Source organism: Populus trichocarpa, chromosome 10 (genome assembly GCF_000002775.5).
Source record: "Populus trichocarpa isolate Nisqually-1 chromosome 10, P.trichocarpa_v4.1, whole genome shotgun sequence".
Lineage (NCBI taxonomy): Eukaryota > Viridiplantae > Streptophyta > Magnoliopsida > Malpighiales > Salicaceae > Populus > Populus trichocarpa.
The window spans coordinates 4,444,319-4,469,814 of record NC_037294.2 but is presented as its reverse complement, the minus strand read 5'-3'; the positions used below and the strand labels follow the sequence as shown (position 1 = coordinate 4,469,814).

Here is a 25,496-nt window from a genome sequence, read left to right as displayed (position 1 = left end):
TATGAATAAAATGTTGTGATGAAATTGATTAGTTATCCCGAAAATTAGGATAACTAATGGTATCAACTGGGCTCATTTGATATCGACATTTCAGATGACATTGATCATCTATCCAGGTTTGGATAGCTAATGGTATCAATGGGGTTCCATTAGTGCCTGCATTTCTTAAATTGATTAGTCGATCCTGGGTAATTGGGTGACTAATGATGTTAGTAAAGATTACTAACATTAGCATGGTTACTCTCAGTTATGGGAGAAAGATAAATTGATTAACTATTTCGGGTAAAAAATAGTTAATGATATCAATGGGTTGCATTGGTATCGACAACCATTTCTGGTATGATTAGCTACTCTGGGTAATGAAGCTAATAATGTCAAGGGTTCTTAACATCGACAACTTAGATTGTAAACCTGATGCGGATAAGAATTGATTAACTATTCCGGGTTAGGAATAGTTAATGATATCAATCGATTGTATTGATATCAACACTTGAATGAAATTGATTAGTCTAACCCGGCAATGGAAGACTAATGATACTAATGAGATTCATTAGTATCAGCAATTAACTTCCAGAGAATAGGAGGAGAAGTGTTAATTAGTTATTCCGAAAAAACAAGATAAGCTAATGATTTCGAGAGAAGAATATTATGGTATTAAATGAGGATTGATCCATAAAGAGATGGCGTTCAAAATCATTTTAGTCGTGTTGTGATTTCCAAGATGAAATTATTCTTGATAATTGATTAAGATATTAGATGGAAAATGTATATTGTAAAGAAGTCTATATCTAAATTTTATATGTCAAAAGAAATGCCATGAAAATTATTACCTATCGCTATTATTATTGTTGTTATTACCTTTTTATATTTACATGTAAATGTTATTTGTTATTTTCAGGTCCATCGGGGTCACGTCAGGAATGATCTTAGTTTAGCTATCTTTTGCTATGTAGTTATGTTGTAATTCAAGACACTTAACTCTAAACTTAAAATGTAGTATTGACCCGTAAATTTGTGTCACGGCCCAATTCCCGGATCCATGACCGGCACATAGGCAAGGTTCCCCTCCAAGGTTCCATACCTATGCGAACCCAAACTTACATACAAACTTATTCTTCAAATAAGTCAATCAAAGTTCAACACAGCAGTAACAACAAAACTAACTTTATAATATAATTCGATTGTCTTAATACAAGATTTCATATAAATTCATAGTTTTGGAGCACTAACTAGACATAAAGAAAAATGTATAAATTTACAACCAAAAGAGCAGGTTCTGAAGGTCCAACAAAAGTGACCTGCTATCAAGCTATAAGCGTGAAAATGATAAATAATGAGAGTGTGAGTTCAACAACTCAGTGAGTAGATAACGTTCAATATACACACACGAGGTAATACAGCAATGAGAAATATATATACAAGTATGGCTCTAGGTTCTTATAGAAAGGTTTATCAAATAAGCCATAACAAGAATATCATATGGTAAAACTCGTCAGAAAATCAAAATGCAATGAGCATGAGGCTTCGTACTGTGGGATGATCAGTCCACACAGGTTGGTGACTCCCCCGACCAACTAGGGTTTAGATACGATGTGCACAAAGACTAACACTACCCTGTTAGCATGGGTATTCTGACTGTCATACCATAGGTTCATAATCATAATCAAACAGACATATTCATATCTCAAGGCTCAACTCATGACATCAATCAAATGAGGAGCTTTCAATTCAAAATATATACTGGTTCATATCAAGAATTCAGATTCAACAATTGATCATGCTTTATCAAAACAAGGATAATAATTAACATATATATTATCAAGAAGCATGATCCAATTCATATTAACAAATTAAATATTTATAATATTTCTCATGCATATGGAAAATTATCCACTCACCTGACTCGAAAGCAAACAGAAGTCAAAAGCAGATACCGAAGGAAATCCTACTGACGTCCCGCCGGTAGAATATCAGGATTATCTGAATACAAATGAGACATATTCAAGAATGACTCAAAAGAACATATAACCTATTTAATATACTTAAGTAAGGGTCTATTCTATAACCCTATATGTTTTAGAACTAACTAGTTATTTTTCCTAAAAACCTCATATTAAACGGTTTTTTTCCGAAATCTAATCCATAATAAAACAAATAATAAAATTGATAATAATTCACTAAATAACCCTCAATTATTCATCAAACCAATCTGCAAAAGTTAATATTACAACTAGGGACTAATCTAGAATTTATCATATTTTTAAGGGTCAAATTGCAACTTTTGTCAAATTGAAGGACCAAACTAAAAATATCATAAATCCATGACTATACTGAAATTCTGACCATAATTAACCCTCAATTCTGTCCAGAATATCTCATTATGCTCCAGGGACCATTCTGGAATTTTTCCAAATTTTTAGGGTCAAATTGTAATTTTTATCAAATTGGAGGACTAAATTGAAAGTGTTAAATTTCATAACCATACAGGAATTCTGCCCATAATTCATCCTTTATTCTGTTTAGAATCTCGGAATATGCTCCAGGGACCAATCTGTAATTTTCCAAAGTTTGGGGACTAAACTGTAATTTTCACAAATTGAGGGACCAAACCGAAATTTTGTCATCTTCAACCTCCAACCCAGAATTTAAACAGAAAAACTACTGTTCTTTCCAAATTTCTAACTCAAAATTCACCATTTACACAATTCATAACTCAAAATCATCACAATCTTCCTTATAACATTCAATTTAATTCATCAATTAAACCCAAAACATAAATTTTCAAAACCCTAACATTCATCAAAACTGAAATTAAAGTTCAATTAACATGCATTTATACATTTAATAACCTAAATCTTACCTTTAAACTTATTTCTTCAACTCCTTTCTATTTCCCTTCTAATTTTCCTCTTTTCTCTTCTTCTTCTTCTTTCTCCCTTCTCTCTCACGGTTTACTCTCAAAATATTCAGATCTCTTCTCTTTTTTTTTCTATATATATTTAGCAAGTTTGTTGAATTACTACAATACCCTTCATTCATTTATTCCTACATCTAAGCCTTCAAGGGCTCTATAGCCTTTTCCTATCTCTTTATATTCAAAACATTACAATTCGGATGTATGACTTTAATCTAATGATGTAATTCTAAGTATCTATTTTAACCATGCATGTTTATAGTTAAAATTGGATCCTTCACTTAAATGTCAATATATGATATTATTATGCATGATATAGTTTATGTAATAATAATATGTAGCAATTGAATTATGCATTGTTTTCTTTTGTGAACTTGAATTTTGTAATATTATTGAATAAGTTGTGTTGTGTTAATGATGATGAGTTTAGTTGAGATCCATGATGATTGGATCGGGTTGTGAAATGACATAGAAAGTGTAAATCTAGTATTGTTGATAACTTGGGACCTCGTAGTATAGAGGAAACTCCACTAAAATATAGGTAGAAATTTCAGTGGATTTAAAATAAAATTCCTAAAATTTCCAATTACCTATTGTGTGTTATCCCAGAAATTAGGACTATTACAAATTTGAAGTTGATTTTTTTTAAAAAAAAAATTCATAGGCATGAATTTTAACTTTCAAATGGAACTGGTCTTGATGAATTTGGAACTATATAACCCCCGATATGACTTAAAAACTAAAGGAAGGTTGAATTCAACCTTATTGGATAAATTTCATTAAGTGTAATAACAGATGAATTTGGGTACTTTAAAGATAAAACTGGGTTTCCCTGCCATCACCTGTTGAAATCAACTTGTCGACCTTAACCAAGTAAAGTTGTTGATTAATGTCTTATCTTTCCAAAGAGTCAAGATAAGTTCAAAACTAAGGTCTAGAACTCTGCTTGTAAATGAAATATGAAACAATGCTCTTGAGTAATAAAATGGGGATAAAAAGTGTAATGAGAAAATTAGTTGAAGGAAAATGAATGATATTTCAATGATATTATGAGAATTCACATTATGATAAAGTTATGAAGTGATACCTATGCTATCTCTTAATCCAAACATAAGAGGTGCCTGAAGTAGGTTCATTTGCGGTTGGAAAGACTTGTTTGGATGGAGGAGCAGGTAGGTGCCTCAGACCTTGTCTTTTCAATCCATGTAAACTTATTGATAAATTTCAAAATTTATTACTATATTTTTATGCTAAATACTAGAATGGATATGAGTACCTTATGTAACAACCCGCCTTTTCAAGCCTAAAACAACGGTAATTTTTTTTTTACTTGACACACATCGTGTCGGTAATTGGCGAACCTATTCCCTCACATCATCAAGATATAATCCATACATCAACAACAATCAACATTTCATTTAAAAGTGAATCTTACATAAACACATAATATTATGTTTGCATGATTAAAAGTTCACATTAAAAATATACACACATAGACATGAGTTTGCATTCCTACCCTACTAATAGTCAACACGAATTTAAACAAAAGGATCTAATAATAGTTATATGTTCAGTACATTGATTGATACAAAATACATCGTGATTTAGAATGCAACTACATGATTCCTTGCAAAAGTAGGTTCCCGTGTATTGGGTTTCCTAGGCACCTCGTTGGTGTGACGTCCCTGCTGCAGTACAAAACATTTAATAGAATACAATTACTTAATAATAATAATGATAATTAAACGGTCTGGCAGTTTAATGAAGCATTAACATTATCCCATGTTTGAAGCGTGACATTTATATTTCCTTCATGTACTTGGTATAAACAACTTGTAGTACATATAGATGCACCAATTCTTGCAATCAACCATAATCTTAAATCCGGCTATCCTCTTAAGACATCGTTTGCTGAGGTTAACCATTCACTCCCCCCCGGTTATCCACTTTGGATGCCATCAACCAAAGTTAATCAACTGTTTGTCCCGGTCATCTCTTCGGATGCCATTAGCCGAAGATAATCAATCATTTGTCCTGGTCATCCATTCGGATGCCATTAGCCGAAGCTAATCATTTGTTTGTCCCGGTCATCCATTCGGATGACATTAACCAAAGCTAATCAATCGTTTGTCAACATTTAAGCATTTGGCAATCTGATATTTGTTCTAACACAATACAGTAACATTCATGATAAAATATTTCATTATTCAATGTATGAAAAAAGAAGGTGAAAGTTACCTACCTCCTCCACATGTGGGTTGCTCTTGTCTTGACGAAGGTCTGATCCCGACCGCACCACCTAAGACATCATTGGCCACAAATCAGTACATTTGTATCTTTGAATCATATTCATCATCATACTTATTTCAAGAGTTCATATGTTCACATTCAAGTGTTCCACATTTTACACCATCATACTATGAAATTGTTACTAGCATTTAAGTCATTTCTGCCTAGGAGGCCTATTGTAGAAATTGGCAGCGAAAACTGGTTCGATGCAGGCTGCCAATTCGACAGCAAATGCTATGTCGCTGCAGCCAACATGTTTTGCGGCAGCGAATGCTACCTCGCTGCAAACAACTCAATTTCGACAGCGAGTCACAAATTCGCTGCAAAACAATACAACTTCGGCAGCGAATCACAATTTCGCTGCAGAACATGCAATTCAGCAGTGAATGCTAATTCGCAGCAGCCAATTCAGTTTCGGCAGCGAATCACAAATTCGTTGCAGACAACTCAACTTCGGCAACGAATCACAAATTCGCTGTAGAACACACATTTTGGCAGCGAATGCTAATTTGCTGCAGACAGTAGCGAATCACAAATTCGCTGCAGACCACTCTACTTCGGCAGCGAATCACAAAATTCGTTGTAGAACACATGATTCGGCATGAACACATACACATGCTGTAACAACCCCAACACATAAACTGTCACTAAGTTCTAGCAAAACACACACATTGAAACCATCAATTCCAGCATATAATATTTCAACAAATTCCAGCAGAATACACACATTGAAAACCATAAATTCCAGCATTCAACAAATTCTAGCAAAAAACACACATTGAAAACCATCAATTGTAGCATATAATCTTTCAACAAATTCCAGCAGAACACACACATTGAAACCATCAATTCCAGCATATAATCTTTCAACAAATTCCAGCATAACACACATTGAAAACCATCAATTTCAACATATAATCTTCCAACAAATTCCAGTAGAACACACACATTGAAAACCATCAATTCCAGCATAAAATCTTTCAACAAATTCCAGCAGAACACACACATGCATGCTGGCCAACCTCATAGTTAAGGCCGACCCTCTACCATGATTTTTTCTTTCCATTTTATTCATTTTCTTTGTTAGATGTTCTGGGAATTGGCCTCATTTCGTTTCTGTTTCTTGTCCTCTTAGTTAATTTCAATTTCCTTCACAACTAACTTAGGTCTTAGGTCAATTTTCTTAGGGTGTTCTTCTTCATTTCCAGTTCCAGGTTTTAAGGACAAGAGGAAGGGAGTTTCATGACCCATACCTTTCGAATCTAAGTAAGTTTGGGGAAGGTTTAATAATATTCTTTCTCCTCTCCTGCTGGTTCTCCTCCTTCTTCTTCCTCTCATGTTTTCTGGCCCTTTTTTCCTTTCCCTCTAGGCAGCTGTCCAATCTTCTCTCAAGGTCTCAACTCTCCCTCACACGTTCACAAGACACTCTCTACTGGTTTGGTTTCGGTTTTCGTTGGAAGGAGGAAGGGAAGAGCAACATGCAACTACTGCAGACGACTTTGGGAAGAGGAAGGGTCACCTTTTCTCTCCTCCTTGTATTTATACTTCCCATTAAATGAGGTGGGGTGTTTAGGGATTGATTTAGATGTGTTCTTATCCTTGTTTTGGTCTTTCCAAAACCGATTTTACCCCTCCCTCCCAGCTCCTTAAAACAGTTCAATTTGTTTCCCTAACTTTTAATAAAATTGTGTTGCTGCCGATTTAGGAAATACAAAAATGTTATAATGAAAAGACTAAAATACCTTTGGATCCATGTTCAAGAAAATAAATTTCAAGCGTAATTATACAATGTAAAAATAATCACCCGTGTTTGAATATATATATATATATATATATATATATATATATATATATATATATATATTAAAAGTAAACTAGTATTTTTATTATATAATAAAAATATAAAAAAATAAATTTATTTTCATTCAATTTGAAAATACCAATAAAATTATGTGAAAAAATTAGTTTACCTCTAAATTGTGCTTTATATGATAGAGGACAAAAATATCATAATTCATAGTATAATAAATTTTGGTCTATACTGTTTTATTGATGTCCTCTTTTTTTTTTTTTCTCTTATACGGTAATGAGAAGATGTGAGAAGTGAGCCCGAGCTTTCACGTGATGCTATCTCAAATGAAGGTTTGTTTTTTTTTTTTGTTAATATAATAATTTTTTATTATTTTAATATATTAATGATAAAAATAATTTTTAAAAAATAATAAAAATAATATTTTAATATATTTCTATATTTCTAAATAAAACATACTTTAAAAAACAAATATTTTCTACCGAACCCTCCTAAAAATTGTAACAATTTTACCCGCATTCGTTCATTACCAATATTCCGGTGCCTCGTTTACGTGTCAGAAAACTAGCCACAAAGACAGATCACCGTTCGTATTTCAAAAGCATTTAATTCATTTGACCCAGCAAGAACCCTCGTGATCCCGCCACGTGCTATTGACATGGCTAATATCCCAGAAGTAAATTATAAATTCGTCCATCTAGTTTTGAGAAATGAATTTATTAATCCTTTGTTTTCAAAACCAATTATTTAGTCCATTACATCCATTTGTGTTCTTTTCCAATTTATTTATTTAAGAAAAATAAATTGATAATATACAAATATTTATGAGAATAGAAGGCATTTTTAAAAATAAATGAATATTAAATCAAGCATGATTAATTCATAATTATCAACCATGATTAATTTAATATTGGTTTATTTTAAAAAATGCCTCCTATTCTCATAAATATTTCCATATTATCTACGTATTTTTCTTAGATAAATAAATTGGAAAAGAATTAAATAATTAATCTTGAAAAACGAGGGATTAATAAATTCGTTTCTAAATAATAGAGGGATTAATTTACAATATACTCTATAAATCCAGTATCGCAGCCACCTGCCCTGCTAGCTGCTGTATACTCTTCATCTTTTTATTCGCTCTCACTAGACTCTTTCTTGATCTCACAGAGAAACAACTAGAAAGAAAACTTACAAAGACATCCAAAATCAAATTATAATATTTATCAATAAAATTTGAATTATAAAGATGCAACTGTTAAATGCGGTGATGGCGACGAGGATGTTGACGGAGTTAGGAGGTCAATCAAACGGAGACGAAATACCGTTTGGATCGTTCTCATGGTTTGCGTACGCAGGAATTTCTTGCTTCCTCGTTCTCTTCGCAGGTATCATGTCTGGGCTTACCTTAGGCCTCATGTCTCTTGGTCTTGTCGACCTCGAAATTCTCCAACGTAGCGGCACTTCCACCGAGAAAAAACAAGCTGGTTCGTACTTTCTTAATTAATTTTCAATTTCAATTGAATTTCTCTGATTTTAATTTTAATTTTAATTTTATTAGCTGCGATTCTTCCGGTGGTTCAAAAACAGCACCAGCTTCTGGTGACTCTGCTTCTTTGCAATGCTGCTTCTATGGAGGTAATCTTCTTTGGAATTTATGTTGAAAAAAATCAAGGAGATGTAGCATTTACAAGCAATTAGGAGAAGATTCCACTACCTCTAACATTATTTGTTAAGATTATCTATATAGATTAACCACTATTAGGTAGGGATGCTATTTTGAGATTTTGGAAAGTATACTGCAAAAATGTGAGTGCCCGGATTAGCTTTGGTTTGGAAAGTGAGGTTGCTTAGTGAATTTGCAGATAATGCGCAATTCATCTCCCTTGAATATTCGTATTATGCTTGAACTTTTTAACTTTTAATTAGCTATTGTTGACAGCAGTTGGATATTGTGATTTGATTTGCAGGCTCTTCCTATATACTTGGATAAGCTTTTCAATCAGTATGTTGCTATAATACTTTCCGTGACTTTTGTTCTAGCTTTTGGAGAGGTACATTTTTTTGTCTACTCATGTTCATCTTAAGCAACTTTTTGTTAAATATTCTTAAAATATTAAATATAGTAATCTTTTTAGGCTTAAGTGAGGTGGGCGTTTTTTATTTTCAGGTTATTCCACAATCAATATGCACCAGATATGGATTAGCTGTCGGGGCCAATTTTGTATGGCTTGTGCGAATTTTAATGATACTTTGTTATCCAATTTCATATCCCATCGGGAAGGTAAGTAGCACAGCGGAAATTGACTACACCCAAAGTTTTCTGTAAAGTGGGATCAGTAGTTGTTTGATAATTTCTAATACCCTTTTAAAATGAAAAGTAGTAAAAACAAGCCCGAGGTTTTACCTATTATTTTATTTTTATCCATTGATGATTAGGTTTTCTAGCTTCCTTTGTATGAATTCATCTTATTGGAAAAAAAAATTATTTATCAGTATAAAAGCATGTATCTAGCACAGCTTATGGCTTTGAAAGAGCTAAGTGGCATTGAAGTTTTCTCTTAGCAAGTAACAGGATAAGGTTGTCCTCTGGAGTCAAGTAAATACTAGCTCTTGCTCTTATTTGTGGTCTTTTACATCTTTCTTTCACTTAATGGTTCACTGTTCACGTGTATGGTCTTGGCTGCAGAAACATGGTGATTGTGGAGCTAGATTAATTAGTGATTTTGTGGTTTGCTACAGCTATATCATAGAATAAGGATAGAGAGTTGTGAATGGCTGTACTTTTCTTCCATGTTCTTCAGCTTTAAAGATGTGTTTTCCTCTCCCATTGAAGAAGGAAAAAAAATTGTACCTTCATTACTTGTTCCTACCTGACTTGAACAATGAACCTTCTGTTAAATTTAGCCTTTTCTGGCTTTCAAAATAAAAAGAAAAAACCACATTCGTTTTTTTCTGCATCCTATTGCTTGCTCGATAATTTAGTCTACCCTCAAACATTCGTTTTATGTACTCTCTGACTCTAAGAAATGTCATGCTACAGGTTCTGGATTGTGTATTGGGACATAACGAAGCATTATTTAGACGGGCACAATTAAAAGCCCTTGTTTCCATCCACGGCTTGGAGGTAAATTAAAATATAAACTACATATAGATAACAAGTTAATCAACCTAAAAAATGTGTCAAGATTTCCAAATCTATGGAAGTATTAGTATATCCTTATTTCCTTTTCCTTTTCTCCTTTGCAATGTAACATCTTTTTCTTGATACATCTAGGCTGGCAAGGGTGGTGAACTCACACATGATGAGACAACAATTATTAGTGGGGCACTAGATTTGACTGAAAAGGTATGCACCATCTGAAATTGGCATCTATTTTTTCCTTTTGTTTGCCATTCTTCACTGTAAAATTTTGATATTGGTCATTTTGTTTTGCAACAACCGTCATGGATGGTACATAACTTTTTTTTTTTTCTTTTTGTTGCATTCTCACAAATTCAGATGCGTGAACATGTACTAGTTAGGCAAATGCGATCACTTCATGTGAAATTTGATGCTTCGATTGGGGAAGGGGGGGTGTGGTGGAGTGGAGTCTTCAGTAGTCATTTGTATTTTGCTTTTTTGCTTGCACTTCTTGAAAAGCATTGAGACAAGGGGTGTGGTGGAGCTTCTCTATTTAAGTTGATTTGAATTTCATATCTAAGCTGGAATTTTGATCATTTCCAGAAGTCAAATAAATTCAGCGAACCCCCCCCCCCCCCTCCCCAGCTATTGCCTGTTTTGATTGACACTCCCTCACTTTTTTTTTATTCTAATGCTTGAATTATGTGATGTTTAGATTGACACTCTTACACTCTTCCATCCATTTTATTTGTTTGTCAAATGACATGTGAAAATCACTCTTGTCCCCCCGGCTAGCTAAATTATTGTTATGTCAAGCAAAAATCTATTACTTTCATTGTCACATCTATGGTTCTTCTTCCCTTGCATTTTAGTCCACACCATAGAGAATATAATTATACTCAATACCCATTTATCTCAATTGTTACCCTTTTAAAAAACCAAACTCAGATCTGAAACAAACCAAAATACCTATATTTACATACACACACAATTGGATATGTAAGCAAAAAGAAGTTACACCAAGAACCAAATTCGATAGCTCATGAATGAAACACAAGAGAGATAATAAGATGCCAGTAAAAAAAAGATTTTTTTTTTCTATTGGGGTTTTCAAATATTTGGAGTCATGTTGGTGCTTTAGTGTGTTTCCATGACAGAAAATGGGATTTTCAAATTTATATCATTTTATGATTTTTCTATTGGGGTTTTCAAATATTTGGAGTCATGTTGGTGCTCTAGTGTGTTTCCATGACAGAAAATGGGATTTTCAAATTTATATCATTTTATGATCAAGAATTTTGAGTTCGAAGTGATGAAAAATTTGGAGATGCAAAACTAGTGAGGTTTACTTGATTTTTTATTTTTATTTTTAATTCATTTCATCCCCCGTTCCTACAATTTTTTTTTTAATGGATATAATCATATAGTTGTGAGAAAATTTAATGCAAGGTGAAGGCGGTTTTGATCAGTCCTTGGTTATAATATTAGGCAAATCATCTAATTATGTGTTTGGTTGTTGCTTTATTTTTCTTAAGTCAATCAACTCAAGTTTTAAGGTTAACTAAAGAAACATGTGATATTTAATGATTGTTTGTACCAAACATCGAAGAAGGGGTCCTATTCCAAATGCCTCATAGTTCAAGTATCTAAATGAAGTAGAAAAATAATTGGTGGGATGGGGGAGGGGAGTGTGCAGATTGGCCAATAAATTCACAAAGTGTCTTATTTCATTATCATTCCATGCCCAAGTTAAATATCTGAGATTCTCTTTCAGCTTGCATCTTAAAGTAATGTTTTATGTTTCATTTATAAACTTGAACAGACTGCTGAAGAGGCTATGACACCTATTGAATCAACTTTCTCCCTAGATGTCAATTCAAAGTTGGACTGGTAAGTTCTGCTCAGTTGTTCCTGAATTATTCCTATTGCCATGGCATTTTCACTTTCTTATGTTTCACTTAAACAATTGCATAAACTTGTGTTTATATATTTATTTAATAATACTTGTGACTTAGGGAGGCAATGGGAAAAGTTCTTGCACGCGGTCATAGCAGAGTTCCTGTATATTCTGGGAATCCAAAAAATATCATTGGACTACTTTTGGTGGGTTTTGTATTTTATAGATTTTTTTCAAATTTAAGTGTTATATTATATTGGGGAAACCTACTAATATCACCTTATACATTATATCATTTATCAATCGTACCCTTCCATAAAAAAATAAATGCATTGTCACCGTTAGTCTGTTCTTAATCTCTAGTACACCCCTCAAACATTTTTGGTAAAATCAATGGTCACATGCACAACACTCGATTGATTTCTTGATGGAAGAATATGGTTGAGAGATGGTGTAATATATAAAGTCATATTGATAGGTTTCTCCTATTATATGTGCTACTCTGGTTTTCTAATTAACTGATTTGCATGTGGCTGTTTTTATTTTTGTTGGAATTAGGTGAAAAGCCTTCTCACTGTTCGACCTGAAACAGAGACCCCAGTTAGTGCAGTTTCAATCCGAAGAATTCCACGGTGTTCATTTTTTTTTTCTCTATATTTTTCTGGTTTCCTTTGCAAACAAAGTACAGAATATGTGCTAAGTATTTGTCTGTGGAAATTTCTCCAGGGTTCCATCTGATATGCCTCTGTATGATATACTGAATGAGTTTCAAAAGGGTAGCAGTCATATGGCAGCTGTTGTGAAGGCCAAGGGGAAAAGCAAGGCTCTTCCACCAACAATTGATGGGAAAGAACATGAAGGAAACAAAGTAACTGGCAAAGAGTCCCAATTGACTACTCCATTGTTGTCCATGCCAAATGAGAAGTTAGATAGCGTTGTTGTGGACATGGATAGGGTTTCAAGGCCAAGTAGGCAGCCTTCTTTACAGCGTAATGATGCTTCAATTAAAGGAATGACCCTGCTATCAGAGGACATTGAAGATGGTGAAGTAATTGGTATCATCACCCTAGAAGATGTATTTGAAGAACTTCTGCAGGTAAATCAGAGACCTTTGTTATCTTTTTTCCTTCCAGTTGTATGATCTAAGTAATCATTGCCAAGCATGCTAATAGTAGTCTTAACAATGCAGGAGGAGATTGTGGATGAAACAGATGAATATGTAGATGTACATAAAAGGTATTTTGGAGTTGATCCAGCTAGAAATTTAGTTTTGGTGCCCAAAGATGGCCAAAAAGTTGACAGTTTCTCTTCTAAATTACTCTGCAGAATCCGTGTGGCTGCAGCTGCAGCTGCTTCATCTGTGGCGCGGGCACCATCAAGTCGAAGGTTAACAGCCAATAAGGGATCTGTAAGTGAAAATCATGTCTTGGGCATTTTCTTTTTGCACTGAATTCTATTGTATGCTTCATCTATAATCCCAAGCATGTTCAGTGATTGTAGTACAACAACCTGAAAACTGCTTCACATGTTCACGTTTGCAAAATCAATAGTGGTTCGTCATTCTGAAATTTATATCCAACAAATACACCCAATTCCGCAGATCTAAGTATCCTACTGGTTTTACTCTTGTTGCTTAGCCTTGAGATATCTTCATTTCTTTCAATACCCAAATGAATTCTTCAAGTGATGGTAGAGTGATTTGTCTCTTTTTATAATTCCCAGGGAGGCCACCAAAGTAAGCCGGGGCAAACACTGAAGAAATCGGAGAATGATTCAAGTGCCACAAGATTACAAGGGACTGCCGGTGAGCCTTTTCTTGGAAACAAGAGATAAATAGGTCTCACACACCCATGTACTTTTGGAAAAAATCCTGAAAAGAGATTTTTTTGTCTGCCTCGTTATTCTATGAAGCATATGCCTATAGTATAGCGAAAACAAGTTTTGTTTATATATCTACATGACAATTAATTCGAGATCATATGAATAAATTGTAGGCTTGTACCAGAGTGTTGTGATTTCGTTGTGCTTTATATTCTTTTGGTTTTAGTTCTCTCTGGGACCAAGTTGTTTGTGCTGTGAGTATTACTCAGCATACTGTTTTCTTCCAAAAACATTTCTCTGTTCTGTCATTGAAATTTTTATTGGTTAGAAAAACATATTTAAATGTTTCTTGTTGGGAAGTGTCTATAAATTTTTTTCTTGGAGTCTCATTGAAAAATTTACACATGATCTTCTGCTTTGCTGACCATTAATTCGACCTTTTCCACAAAACAAAACGATCAAACCAAGTTCTCAAGATTTAGACCTATCTAGCTGGACCAGTTTTCACTAAAAAAAATATTTACTCATCCCAGCGTAGGAGAATCACTGTACACCTCCATATGATATACAAACGCGTTCTCTGCTCTCGAACCTTTCTTGAACACCTTTGCCACGGTCGGAGCTTTGGCAATCTCATTGTGGGCAAGTTTCCTGCCATAATATTCTTGATATATATGCTTGTTTATGAGTGTAATTGTCAAGGTGTGTTTGTGCTACATGGAAATTAGCTTTGAGAAGCAAGGCCTTGTATAGACAAAGGTTGTGAAGATTTGTGTAGGAGAGACAATGGGTGGCGTGTAGTGAGTGTCGCCCCCCTGAGTATGACCAGATGAGAAGGGGTTAAGGGAGCCCGGCGAATAGGAAGATAACAAAGCAGACCCATCAGCTTGTCTCCTTGACAAATCACCTGGAAAAGGACTTGTCTGAACTTGTCATAGTTTTGAAGGTCATCCCTGTCTCTCACTTGGGCTGTCATATGTCCGATTTTGTGGTAGATAGTTAGCTCTAAGGCACATCTACTGCCTCCTGATTTTCAGGGACTCTTTGGAATTTGGTGGATGCTATTCCTAGCTAGCTCCTTGCATATGTTATGAGATAAATAAATAAATAATCTAAAATCTAATGAGGGCACACAGAAGATCACAAGGATTCACAATGGGTCTTATCATGCAACTTGCTTAGTGCTGCAAAGAATACTAGTATACTGGCCATATAAATAAATAACAAATAGATTCTGTTGATGAGAAAGTCTAAAGGATAAGATTCTCTAACAAACCCAGGGAATATTTATAAACATATGAATATAAAATATATGCAAGAATATAAAATATATAACTAGCACAAAAAATAAAGCTTGAACTTTGAATAATCTTACTTAAATTTGTATTGAGGTAAATACATCAGATATAAATTTGGATATAAGTAATACAAAATAGAGATTTTTCTTTAAAGATATTGGTTTTTTCTACCAAAAAGTTGTCTAAAGAAATTTTTCTGTCTTAGAACAAAGAGAGAGCCACCTATTTATAGGGAAAAATAATAGCAAATTTAAAATTTTACAAAGTCTTGTAATTATTAAGCTTTTGAAAGGCTATTTGAAGTAGTTGTTTGCCTTGTCTTCTATCATTGAAAGTTTTTTTTGTTGTATTGCGAGTAGAGGAAAACTTGCCTTCTTGTGTTGACATAAATATTTGGACTAGGAGTATAAAGGGCCAGGAGAAGATGGGCCTAGATGTACCTGCCATAAAGAAGATTGACTTGATAAAAAGAGAACAAAATAAAAAATGGGCCATAAATATTTTTTGCCTCTAAAAACTCTTTTCTTTTCTTTTTTTTACACACACATATATACACAGACGAAAATGCTTAGGGTTTTCGTATAGGAAGAAGAATGCCAAAACAATCATCTTTATTTTTATCTTTTAAATCAATAATGGATTGTTAAGATGAAAAGAAAACACAATCATTTGATTTAGAGTCACTTTGTGAAAGCTGCTTTATGATTTCAAATTACTCTTATTTGGATTTTGCTGAAGCATGAGATTTTTAGGCTAAGAACTTAGATTGAGGATTTAAGTCGTTAATCTTGGCCTTTTGATTTTCTTTTAATCATTGTAAGACTACAGGTTTGGAGCTCTTGGATTCTACTGTAAAGGAGTCCCACTATTTGACTTTGGATTTTCTGATGATGATGGGGAATTCATACTGAGTATTGTAATCAAACAATTATGAGAAGACCTAAGGAACAAAGAATTTGAACAAAAAAGGAGAAGTGGTGGAAATATTTTTTTCACATTTTATGGCTTTGTAATTTTGTTTGAAAAAGATGTAACCATTTTCAATCATAGAATGAAGTTGAAGAAGGTCATATAAAGGGCCAAAATAGTCCCACCATTGGTGAAATCAGTTTGGTAATTTTGAAGTGTTTATGGAGTTGTTGAAGTAGAATAACAAAGAATGACTACCTTTTGAGTTTGGAGAAGGAAAGTATTAAATCATGTTTGTTGGTAATCCTAATAGGTGTAGAGCGATAATAGTTATGTAGTCTGGCTTGGAAACTGACTGGAAAATGAATTTTTTTGTGAAGAACTTGTTTCCAATCAAAAGAGTGAAGGATTTCTTGGATAATACATATAGAATAGGCAGGTTCAAGATGATTTTGGTGAAGTTTGAAGTGTTTAAATATGTTATTTAAAGGATTGACATATAATAAGACCAGGGTTATGTAAAATCTCATGGTTTAAAATTACAACTTGAAGGAAACTTTAAAGTTGTTTTTGAAGGACCAAGATGTAAAAATCCATCTTCAATAGAATATTTTTTTTTTTTTGGATATTTCATTTTATAATATATTCAAATTTTTCTTTTGATTTTTTTTTGTTTTGAGATAAATCAATTTGAGAGTTTTGTAAAGATGAAAGTAAGGTTTTTTGAGAGGAAGAACCTGTTTTAGTTTTGGAAATCAATTTAGAAGATTTACCTTTCTAAGAGGATTTTTATCTTATAGTTTGTAGAGCCACAAATAATTCTGGAGAAATTTAAATAGGAATCTACCCAAGTTTGTACTTGAGAAGAATGACTTTTTTCTTCTTCTTCGGTAACCATATCAATCCATGATTTTATTGGTTTTGCAGAAGAAATTGATGAAGAAAGAAGTCTTGAAGGGTTTGAGGGTTTTGGAGATTCTTGTTTTTGTTGCGGGGCTTTGCCCTTGTCTTTAAATTTTGGTGGCATCAGGATTTGTTTTGGAGAAATTCTCTGGTTAGAAAATTAGGTATGTAATTAATATCTCTTTTTATAAATTCTATATCAAAATAAAAAAATACATAAAAGAAATTTTTGTTTTAGCAAATAACTTTAAAATTTTGTAATGCATATGACAATCAAAAGAATTTCTTTTTTGATGATTGAATAATTCTTTTGACAATCATTCAAATGTGCAGATGTAAATTCAAAAATTTGTTCTTTGAAATTTTTAACTTGCTTAAGGATACCACTATGTTCTTTGAAATGTGCAGAGCTAAGGGATTGGCTATAAGCAAAGGATTTCTGGTACCTATTTTTTTTTTCATCTTTTTAACAATACTAGAATGTTCATCAAATCATGGTACAAGATTTTTTCTTAACCTATCATGCGATAGTTTTGCTAGATGGTTAATGTTTTGATATAAGTCTAAGACATAGTTAAGACTCCCTAAAAATCTTTGCAATTGGTTTTCATCAAGGATTTGTGTCTGGAAATTTACTAGCAAAGGTAAGGGATCTTTTTATAGGTGTGATTGTACCTTGAAAAATATAGTGACCAAGAAAACAAATTCGAGTTTGGAAAAGAGAAATCTTTGTTTTTGAAACAAATAATTCATTTTTCTTTGCAAGATACTTTTGTAAATGTTTAAAATGATGTTTTAAGGAGTTTGAAAAAACAAGAACATCATCAATGTAGACTATGTAAAATTTTAAATATGGATTAAAAATATCATTCATGATTCTTTGATTTTGAGGGAGAATTTCTCAATCCAAATAGCATTACATTCCATTCATATTGACCAAAAGGAACTGCAAATGTAGTTTTATAATGATCTTTTGGATGAATTTATATTTTCCAAAAACCTGATTTCATATCAAATCTTGAAAATACAAATACAGAATATAATTTTTGCAATAAATCTTTGTTTTTTAGAATTAGATACCCAATCCATTTCAAAGCTTTATATAAAGGTTTTGTAGTTTATGACATGTTGTGGTGTGCCTCTTTCTATTTCAGAATTTTTATTGACATAAGAAGTTGCACACGACTAAGGTGATTTAGATTTGTGTATAATATCTTTAGATTGTAAATTTTGGATTTTAAGTCTACAATGTTATTCTAGCTCAACATTTATCTAGATAGGTCTAGCTTTTGTAAGTATTTGTTTTTTATTAAAAATGTCATCATAGGAGAGATCAACCACATGTTGTTCTTTTTTCCAAAAAGCATTTGGTAAATAAAAACAAATTTCAGATTCTATTTTGGTTTGGAAATTTAATTTAATTTTTTTTGTAAAATAAAGTTTTGTAATTGTTGTTCTATTTTTTCATAAAAAATACATCTTATTTAAGATGCATGAGCGGAATTTGCTTTCCATAAATCAAAGCATTTATTTGATGAGTATGAATAGAACATGCTTTGATTAAATTAAGATTTCTAGTTTTTGGTTTTTCTATGAATGGAAAAACAAGTTTTGAACCATTGATTTTTGAAGTAATGCTTTTATGGCCAATTTTGTAAGGGGTGATCATGTAATGAAAGGAGTGCCAAAAATAACAGTATGATTGATAACATTTGTAACAACAAAAATGTTTTTAAGATAAAAAAAATTGTTTGAAATGGATGCTTGAGTTTTTTATTTTGATTTCTTATTTAGTATTGTTTGTTGTAGAAAGTTTTTTAGAAGTACTTTGTAAAAGTTGTTTTGGAACTATTCCTTGATATAATTTAGATATGCACCTGTATCAAATAAGATGATAATATCTATTTGAAAATCATTTGAAAAAACCAAGGTAATTTTTATGAAATACGTTTTTGAAGTAATTTGAGTTAAAACTTAAAGACAATCTTCAAGAATATGCTCAATGTTTGTTAATATATGATCTCCTAGGTCCTATTCTATATCATGATTAGAATTTGATTGCTTATCAGAATCCGAATCATTTCCAAATTTTGTAAGAAGGAGTTGTAATATGACATAATCTTTTTGCTATGTTTGTTTAAGGTTGGCTAAGCTTAGTCTTGATGATTTTGATTTCAAATTGTAATTTTAGGATAATAGTTAAAGATTTGGAATTTTTTTTTGTTAAGGATTTTTATAAGATCATATAAGTATTTGTATTAGATGAAGGTAAAAGTGAATGACTTTGAATAAGCTATGGTTGTTTTGGTTTATCAAAAGTATTGAAGAGGTTATCTAGGTAAGGTTTTTGTAGTTGGGGATCATCAAGGTGTTTATGGCTTCAAAGATGAATTCTTGGTCTTTGGTAAGGATATTAATTTGTCCTGAAATGTGGTCAGAAGAATCTTCTAAGTCAGAACTAGATGTTGTTAACTCATCAATTTATAAGGGTTCTTCAAAAGTGTCTAAAAGGGTTTGTTTCAATTTCAAAGGCTTCAATTAAAAGAGATTGGATATGATGAGTAACTTCTTCTTCTTCTAATTGAAGTTCATGGAGTTTGGTATTTATAAGGTAAAATCTGGAAGTATGACCTTTGTTGCCATATTTGTAACAAGTAATGGTTTAGAGGTCAAATCGGGGTTTGGATTAAGAATTTTTTGTTGATTTTTTATAGGAAATTTTGTATTTGGGTTTAGATTTGGAATGAAAATATTTTCTAAATTTATGGATTGATCGTTTGTAAAGTGATTTAGAAGGTTTTGATTAAGGCTTATAATAGTTACCACTACAGGTTGACTTTTTAATGGATAAGTCAAACTGTTGAAAAAACCTTTCTAACTATTGTCTGGCTCATTTCATTTCCAATTTAAAGTGTTTTTGGAGTTTAAGATCTTGACAAATCTTGAGACATTCTTTTTAGGTGAAGCTAATAAGTTTACCATATATTAGTTGGTCATATGGATAGTTTTGTTGCTAAAGATGTCTTTGATTTTGTTTCTGACTCTCTTTTCTAGAAGGGTAGGTAATCCAGCATGAAATTTTTCTTTTCATAAAGGTTGGTTAGAGTCTTCTTAGAGTATGACAGGAGTGAGAAATGTGTTTTTATACCATTGAAAATCACTAAGTTTTTTTAACCTAATTTATGGAAGAAGTTTAACATTTTTATCCTTTAGATGAGATATATCTCCTATTAAATGTAGAGAAATAGTTAGTATTAGGGTTGATACTACATCTTGGATAGTGGTGTCAGATGGGTTGTAACACCCTTAATTTTATTTATGTCATATTCGTTGAAAAATTAGGAATTTCTTTTTTGCATATATATATATATATATATATATCATGATTCCTAATCCCTAACTATCCTGACAACAATTTTAAGTTTATTATTATTATTATTATTATTATTATACTAACTACCGAAAATTCGGCAGAGTCTCCTCTATAAATTAACCTTTTCAAGTGTCGACATCAACCTAAAACACAATTTATCCTACATATTTATGATCCAACCATCTTAGACCTTCTTCAACAAAATTTGATTTCTCATCACATCATCCACTTCGACTTATACCTTCATCATTTTCCATTCTCATAGTAGTGTCATATATCTTTTCTCTTCACGCATGATGTCATTAAAATAAAGCATATTATAAAGTTATCTACATGCATACTAAAATTCTTTAATGCTTACACAAAAGAGATTTAATTATCTAAAAAGTGGTATATGACTTAACACTAATTACAAGCCCAAAAGATAACTTCAAATCATAGTGAGCTAGAATATTACATAATCCACATGCCTAAATATACCAAGTAAATAACTACCCACAAAAGAAGAGAATCAAGGTTGTCTTGCGGTATGAGAAGGACCTGCAACAATGCAACATAATTTATTTAGTAATACCAATTTAATTTATTTACACATATATATTGTTTACACATTTTTTTTTCTTTTTAACACCATAATCTCTAATAAATTTTATGTAAACATATCCTTCAACTTTAGTTACTTGACATGACTTCTCCATTACCAAGCTTCATAGTTTACTTGTAAAGTTTACTCCTTTTGCCACCTTAATCCCCATCTTAATGGAAACCAAGTAATCACACAAATTATCCAGGTCTTCCTCAATTTCTAATCAAATCCATTACCACCTTAGCCATTTCATACATAGATGACTAAGTTCTATAACCACAACTTAGTTTTCGTTCTTACGGATGACTAAGTTATCTGTTCGTACCACCTTAGTCATGCCTTTGCGAATGATTAAGTCAAATATTATTCACTTTAGCTTTCCAACACTTTGGAAACTAAGTCAAAATCAAATGTTTATATCTTCTTAGTTCCTGACTATTTAGACAACTAAGTCATACACATTATCTTTTATATTAATTAATATCATTCCTCGAATAATTCTTTTCATTCTTAACCATGTGTTCTCATAATTCTCTTACAACCATGACACAATTCAGTTCTAATAATTCTCAAACGTACATAACAAAGACAACCCAATCACATATAAGAAAACAAAAGAACAACTACAATAACTTTACATGTTAAAGAGCGAAACACCTACCTGCAGCTCCAAGTGTTCGAGCTTGCTTCGCTAAAGTTCCAGCCACAAATGCTCCTCCTATAAATAAAAGGAAGGTATGCATAAAATATTCATATCTAGAATTGTAACACGTATATAATTTCATTGTCACGTTACATATTTCAACATTATATATTCCAATAATTCTCGTCTCAACATTAATTCCATTCATACTAATTAATTCTTCCGTTAGTATTTCTTATCAAAAATACATATTTTCCTAACTTAATTTCCCTTAAAATGCATCTTTTATTATCGGTAATAATACCTTCAATCCTCATTGATTTACACTTTCATACTTCAATTATTTCTTTTTCATAACTCCTTAATTTAATTTTTTTTATATTTGATTTTGCTAAGTATGGCAAAATAACTATGTCATATAATCATCCAAATAAATCCTCACATCATTCCTTATACCTTCATAATTAACTAATTTGTTCATGAACATATAATTTAATACACTTTCCAATAATTTGCATTGTAATACATTAAATTCTCTACCTATACATATTAACATGCATTGACATTAACCATTTATTTACTTAACTTTTCCACATATTATTATATCCCTATATACAACTTAATCATTTATGCATCAACACACTACAATCACACACAATTATACATGCTTTATTATTTTTCATGTTCATCCTCCTTTATTTCAAATTTCAAATGTGACCGACATTGTTGTTTTTCATAACACCCAATTTTTATCTTCCATCCTTCATTAATTTGCATCATTATCAACCTATCCTATCACAATGTATTAATTTCAACAATTTCATATTTTTCCCCAAATTCTCTCATAAAAACCCCAATTCAAGAAATCTAAGAACAATGCATTAAATCTATTTCTTTCGACCCAAACTTGTTTAAACAACTTAGAACTCATTACCCAATACTAAAATGAACTTCGAAAGTTAACCTGGTGATGTTTTTCCTCCCTTTCAATTTTTCTTCTTTTCCATGACTTACAACCCCTTTCTCTCCCTTCTCCCTCACTTATTTTTTTTCTTAAATCCTTGCTTGAGGGAGTGATTTGTTGTTTTACACATTTTAGATCTTTAATTCTACACAATTTCTACTCTTTCTCTCAAGGTAATTTTTTATTTCAAGCATTTTTCCCTCCTTCTTTTCTCTCCCTTCTTTTTTATTCCTCTATTACCTCTATTTCTGGCATCAAAAGAAGGGAGAATAAATTGTTGGACTTTGCCAGCTCATCAGATTATTTACAAATCTGCCATTGATGAATTTTATGTTATTTACTATTCGACTATTAGCATTTTTTAAAATATCTTCCCAAACTCAGATTACCCTAAGATTCTAATCGAATGTAGGACTATATGTTATCATATTTATCCTAAACTTTTAGTTTGATCTAATAGTTGGATTGAGCGTTCTACTCAATAGTATGAAACTAGTCAATATAAGAATTATTATTTTTATTATTATTATTATTATTATTTAACATTTAACCATTTATTTTAATCACTTTTTTTTTCAAGGTTTCACATGGGTCAAGAATTGGTGTTTGGCCTTTGTATGTTTGAATGGATTGTATAATCTCTAATTGTGATTATCCCACCACCCTTTTAATTGACCATAAAAAATTATAATTAAAAGTTCAACTATGGATTTGTCTGAGGTTCCCGTCTGGGTTTTGTAAGCATTGACAACCAGTAATTTGTTGTAAGGTATTAAGGATGTTGTATTCTGAGATTCCATCAATATTCCATTCATAAAAGGTAAAGGCATTAAACTTATATTGGTTAGTAATGCCTGCCTCATTTTGGATTCCTATGTCTGGTGTAAGAGGAGTTGTTTTAGGTGTAGGGTTCCTCCAATAAAGTTTGTTTATTTCAAAAATTTCTTCTTAGAAGGCTTTTTCTTCAACTAAAGTTTTGTTTTTATCATGTTGTATGGTGTTTATATGGCTTGTGGAGGTTTGAGGGTGGTTACTAATTTAAGGTGTGTTAGGAGCAATTAAGGTGGAAGAGGAAGCTTCATGGTGGTTGAGATAGTCTTTGATAGCTTTACAAAAATCATTTTTGTTATTTTGAATTTGAGTTTAGCCAGCTTTAATGACTTGGTATGGTTTGAAAACTAGGTTTTTTAGCTTTTGAGCAACAATTTTTGTAGTTTCAACAAGAGAAAATAAAGACTTCTTAATATGTTTTTATATTTTGGTTAATTGTTTTCCTATGTTGTTGAGGTTTGTGTTGGTGAAATTATTTTGTTGTATAATGTGTTTGGTATTGGTGGCAACATCTTCATTTAGGCATTTGTAAGGAGAAATTTCTATTGTTTGGTCTTTTTGAGGAATTTTGAGTTTTTTTAAAGAGGGATGTTCAGATTCAATGAGAGCACCATGTGCTAGTTCCTAAACATGAGTTTTGTTCCTAGTTGTAATGAGACATGCATCTTTGGTAAAAAGAGTGTGTAATATGATTTTCATATGCATAATATAATTCAAACCAATTAAAAAACAAGATTTGAATTTTATGTAATGTAAAAAAATCATAAAAACATTTTTGTATTTCTTGTCTTTGTTTTAGAATTTTTTTAAACAACCAAGATCTCTTTTCAGAGTCATGATCACTATAGAAATCATCAACAAAATAGTCTTTATTAATGATAAATTTTTTTTCCTAAAATATTTAGTTCATTTTGGATATTCTCTATTACAACAGAGAAAGTTGGAAAGGTTGGTGAAAAGAGTCGATCATTTTCTAGGTTTGTATATAAAGGCTTGGGTAGATTTGTGGTAAAATCTGCATTTTGGAAACTAGTATTAGAAATACTAGATGTTGATTTTTCTAGATGGGTTTGTATGGTATGGTATATTTATGACAGAGAGCATCTCAAAGATTCTTCCTAAATTAAGAGTATTAGATGAAGATGATTCATCTAATAATCTAGAATTGGTTGAATGTTTATGGAAGGTTAGTTCAACTTTTCTATCATTATATTCATTAATTTGTTTAAGGAGGACATTTAGTTGTAGGGGTTGTTGAGGTTCAAGTTGGGATGCTCTTTCAAGAACCCAGTCTTCTGGTAAGGTTATATTTTTTTGTTGGATAGCTCTAGGTACAACTATGTTTGATTTTGAAAGATTTGTTTGTAAAAGTAAGGTTTCACCTTTCTGAGATTGAAACTTATGCTTGTTGGCAAAGAAAGAGAACATAGCTTTGTAGTGGATTTTGAAGATCAAAGCTATTGAAATTAATCCTTCAAGTATATTGTAATTATAGGTTTTTATTTGTAGGATTATAGTTTGTAGTATGTTTTTGTCTTTGAGAGAGATGATAAGGTTTGGGTAACAGTCAAAAGAGACAGGACCACTGTATAAACTAGATTCTATAGAGCTCATTATGGAATCTAGCATCTCTGAGGATTGTAAGGATAAAAGTGTTGAGCTTTTCTTTGATTAGGGACTTTATTCCTACTTGTATAAGACCAATATAAATATATTTGTAGTTTATATCCTTGTGTTTTTGTAAGGATTTTTGAGAAAAAAATTGGATGGTTTCAAAAGGTTTTGTAAGTTGTATATTACTTTCTTCAGTTTTAATTGTAAAATCAGTTTTGAAAAGATTGAATAAAGAAGTTTGATAAATTTGATTATTGTGAACTTTTAGTATTTTCCAATCATCAATATTTTTTTGTAAAATCTTCAATAGTGTTTTATTCACTATTAATATTTATTTTGTTTTCAGAGGAATCAGTTGTAGAGGAGACTAAAAGAGAAATAGTTCTATAAAAAACAAGAATCCATGAAAAAAAAATATTACTTAGAAAATCAGCTCCAAATTATATGGGTTTATAGCCCTACTCAACTCTTTTTCAGGATTTAAACCACCTAGTAGGTTGACCTAAGATTCTAAGGTGCT

The 25,496-nt window shown here is 31.8% G+C and overlaps 1 protein-coding gene across 1 annotated transcript; it reads left to right on the top strand.

Moving 5' to 3' along the window:
- Positions 1–8,118: 8,118 nt before the first annotated feature.
- On the top strand, positions 8,119–14,038 carry LOC7497980 (DUF21 domain-containing protein At4g14240). Its single transcript, XM_002314382.4, has 13 exons — positions 8,119–8,500; positions 8,575–8,651; positions 8,984–9,067; positions 9,184–9,297; positions 10,057–10,140; positions 10,291–10,362; positions 11,960–12,027; positions 12,153–12,240; positions 12,593–12,666; positions 12,761–13,130; positions 13,224–13,270; positions 13,361–13,442; positions 13,757–14,038. The coding sequence occupies exons 1-13, from the start codon at positions 8,263–8,265 to the stop codon at positions 13,865–13,867; spliced, it is 1,509 nt and encodes a 502-aa protein (XP_002314418.1). The 5' UTR covers positions 8,119–8,262; the 3' UTR covers positions 13,868–14,038.
- The last annotated feature ends 11,458 nt before the right edge of the window (positions 14,039–25,496 follow it).

Coding starts and splice junctions, on each gene's coding strand:
- LOC7497980 (XM_002314382.4), top strand. CDS start 8,263: ATGCAACTGTTAAATGCGGTGATGGCGACGAGGATGTTGACGGAGTTA. Junction 8,652..8,983: donor GCAATGCTGCTTCTATGGAG/GTAATCTTCTTT, acceptor TTTGATTTGCAG/GCTCTTCCTATATACTTGGA. Junction 10,141..10,290: donor TTTCCATCCACGGCTTGGAG/GTAAATTAAAAT, acceptor TGATACATCTAG/GCTGGCAAGGGTGGTGAACT.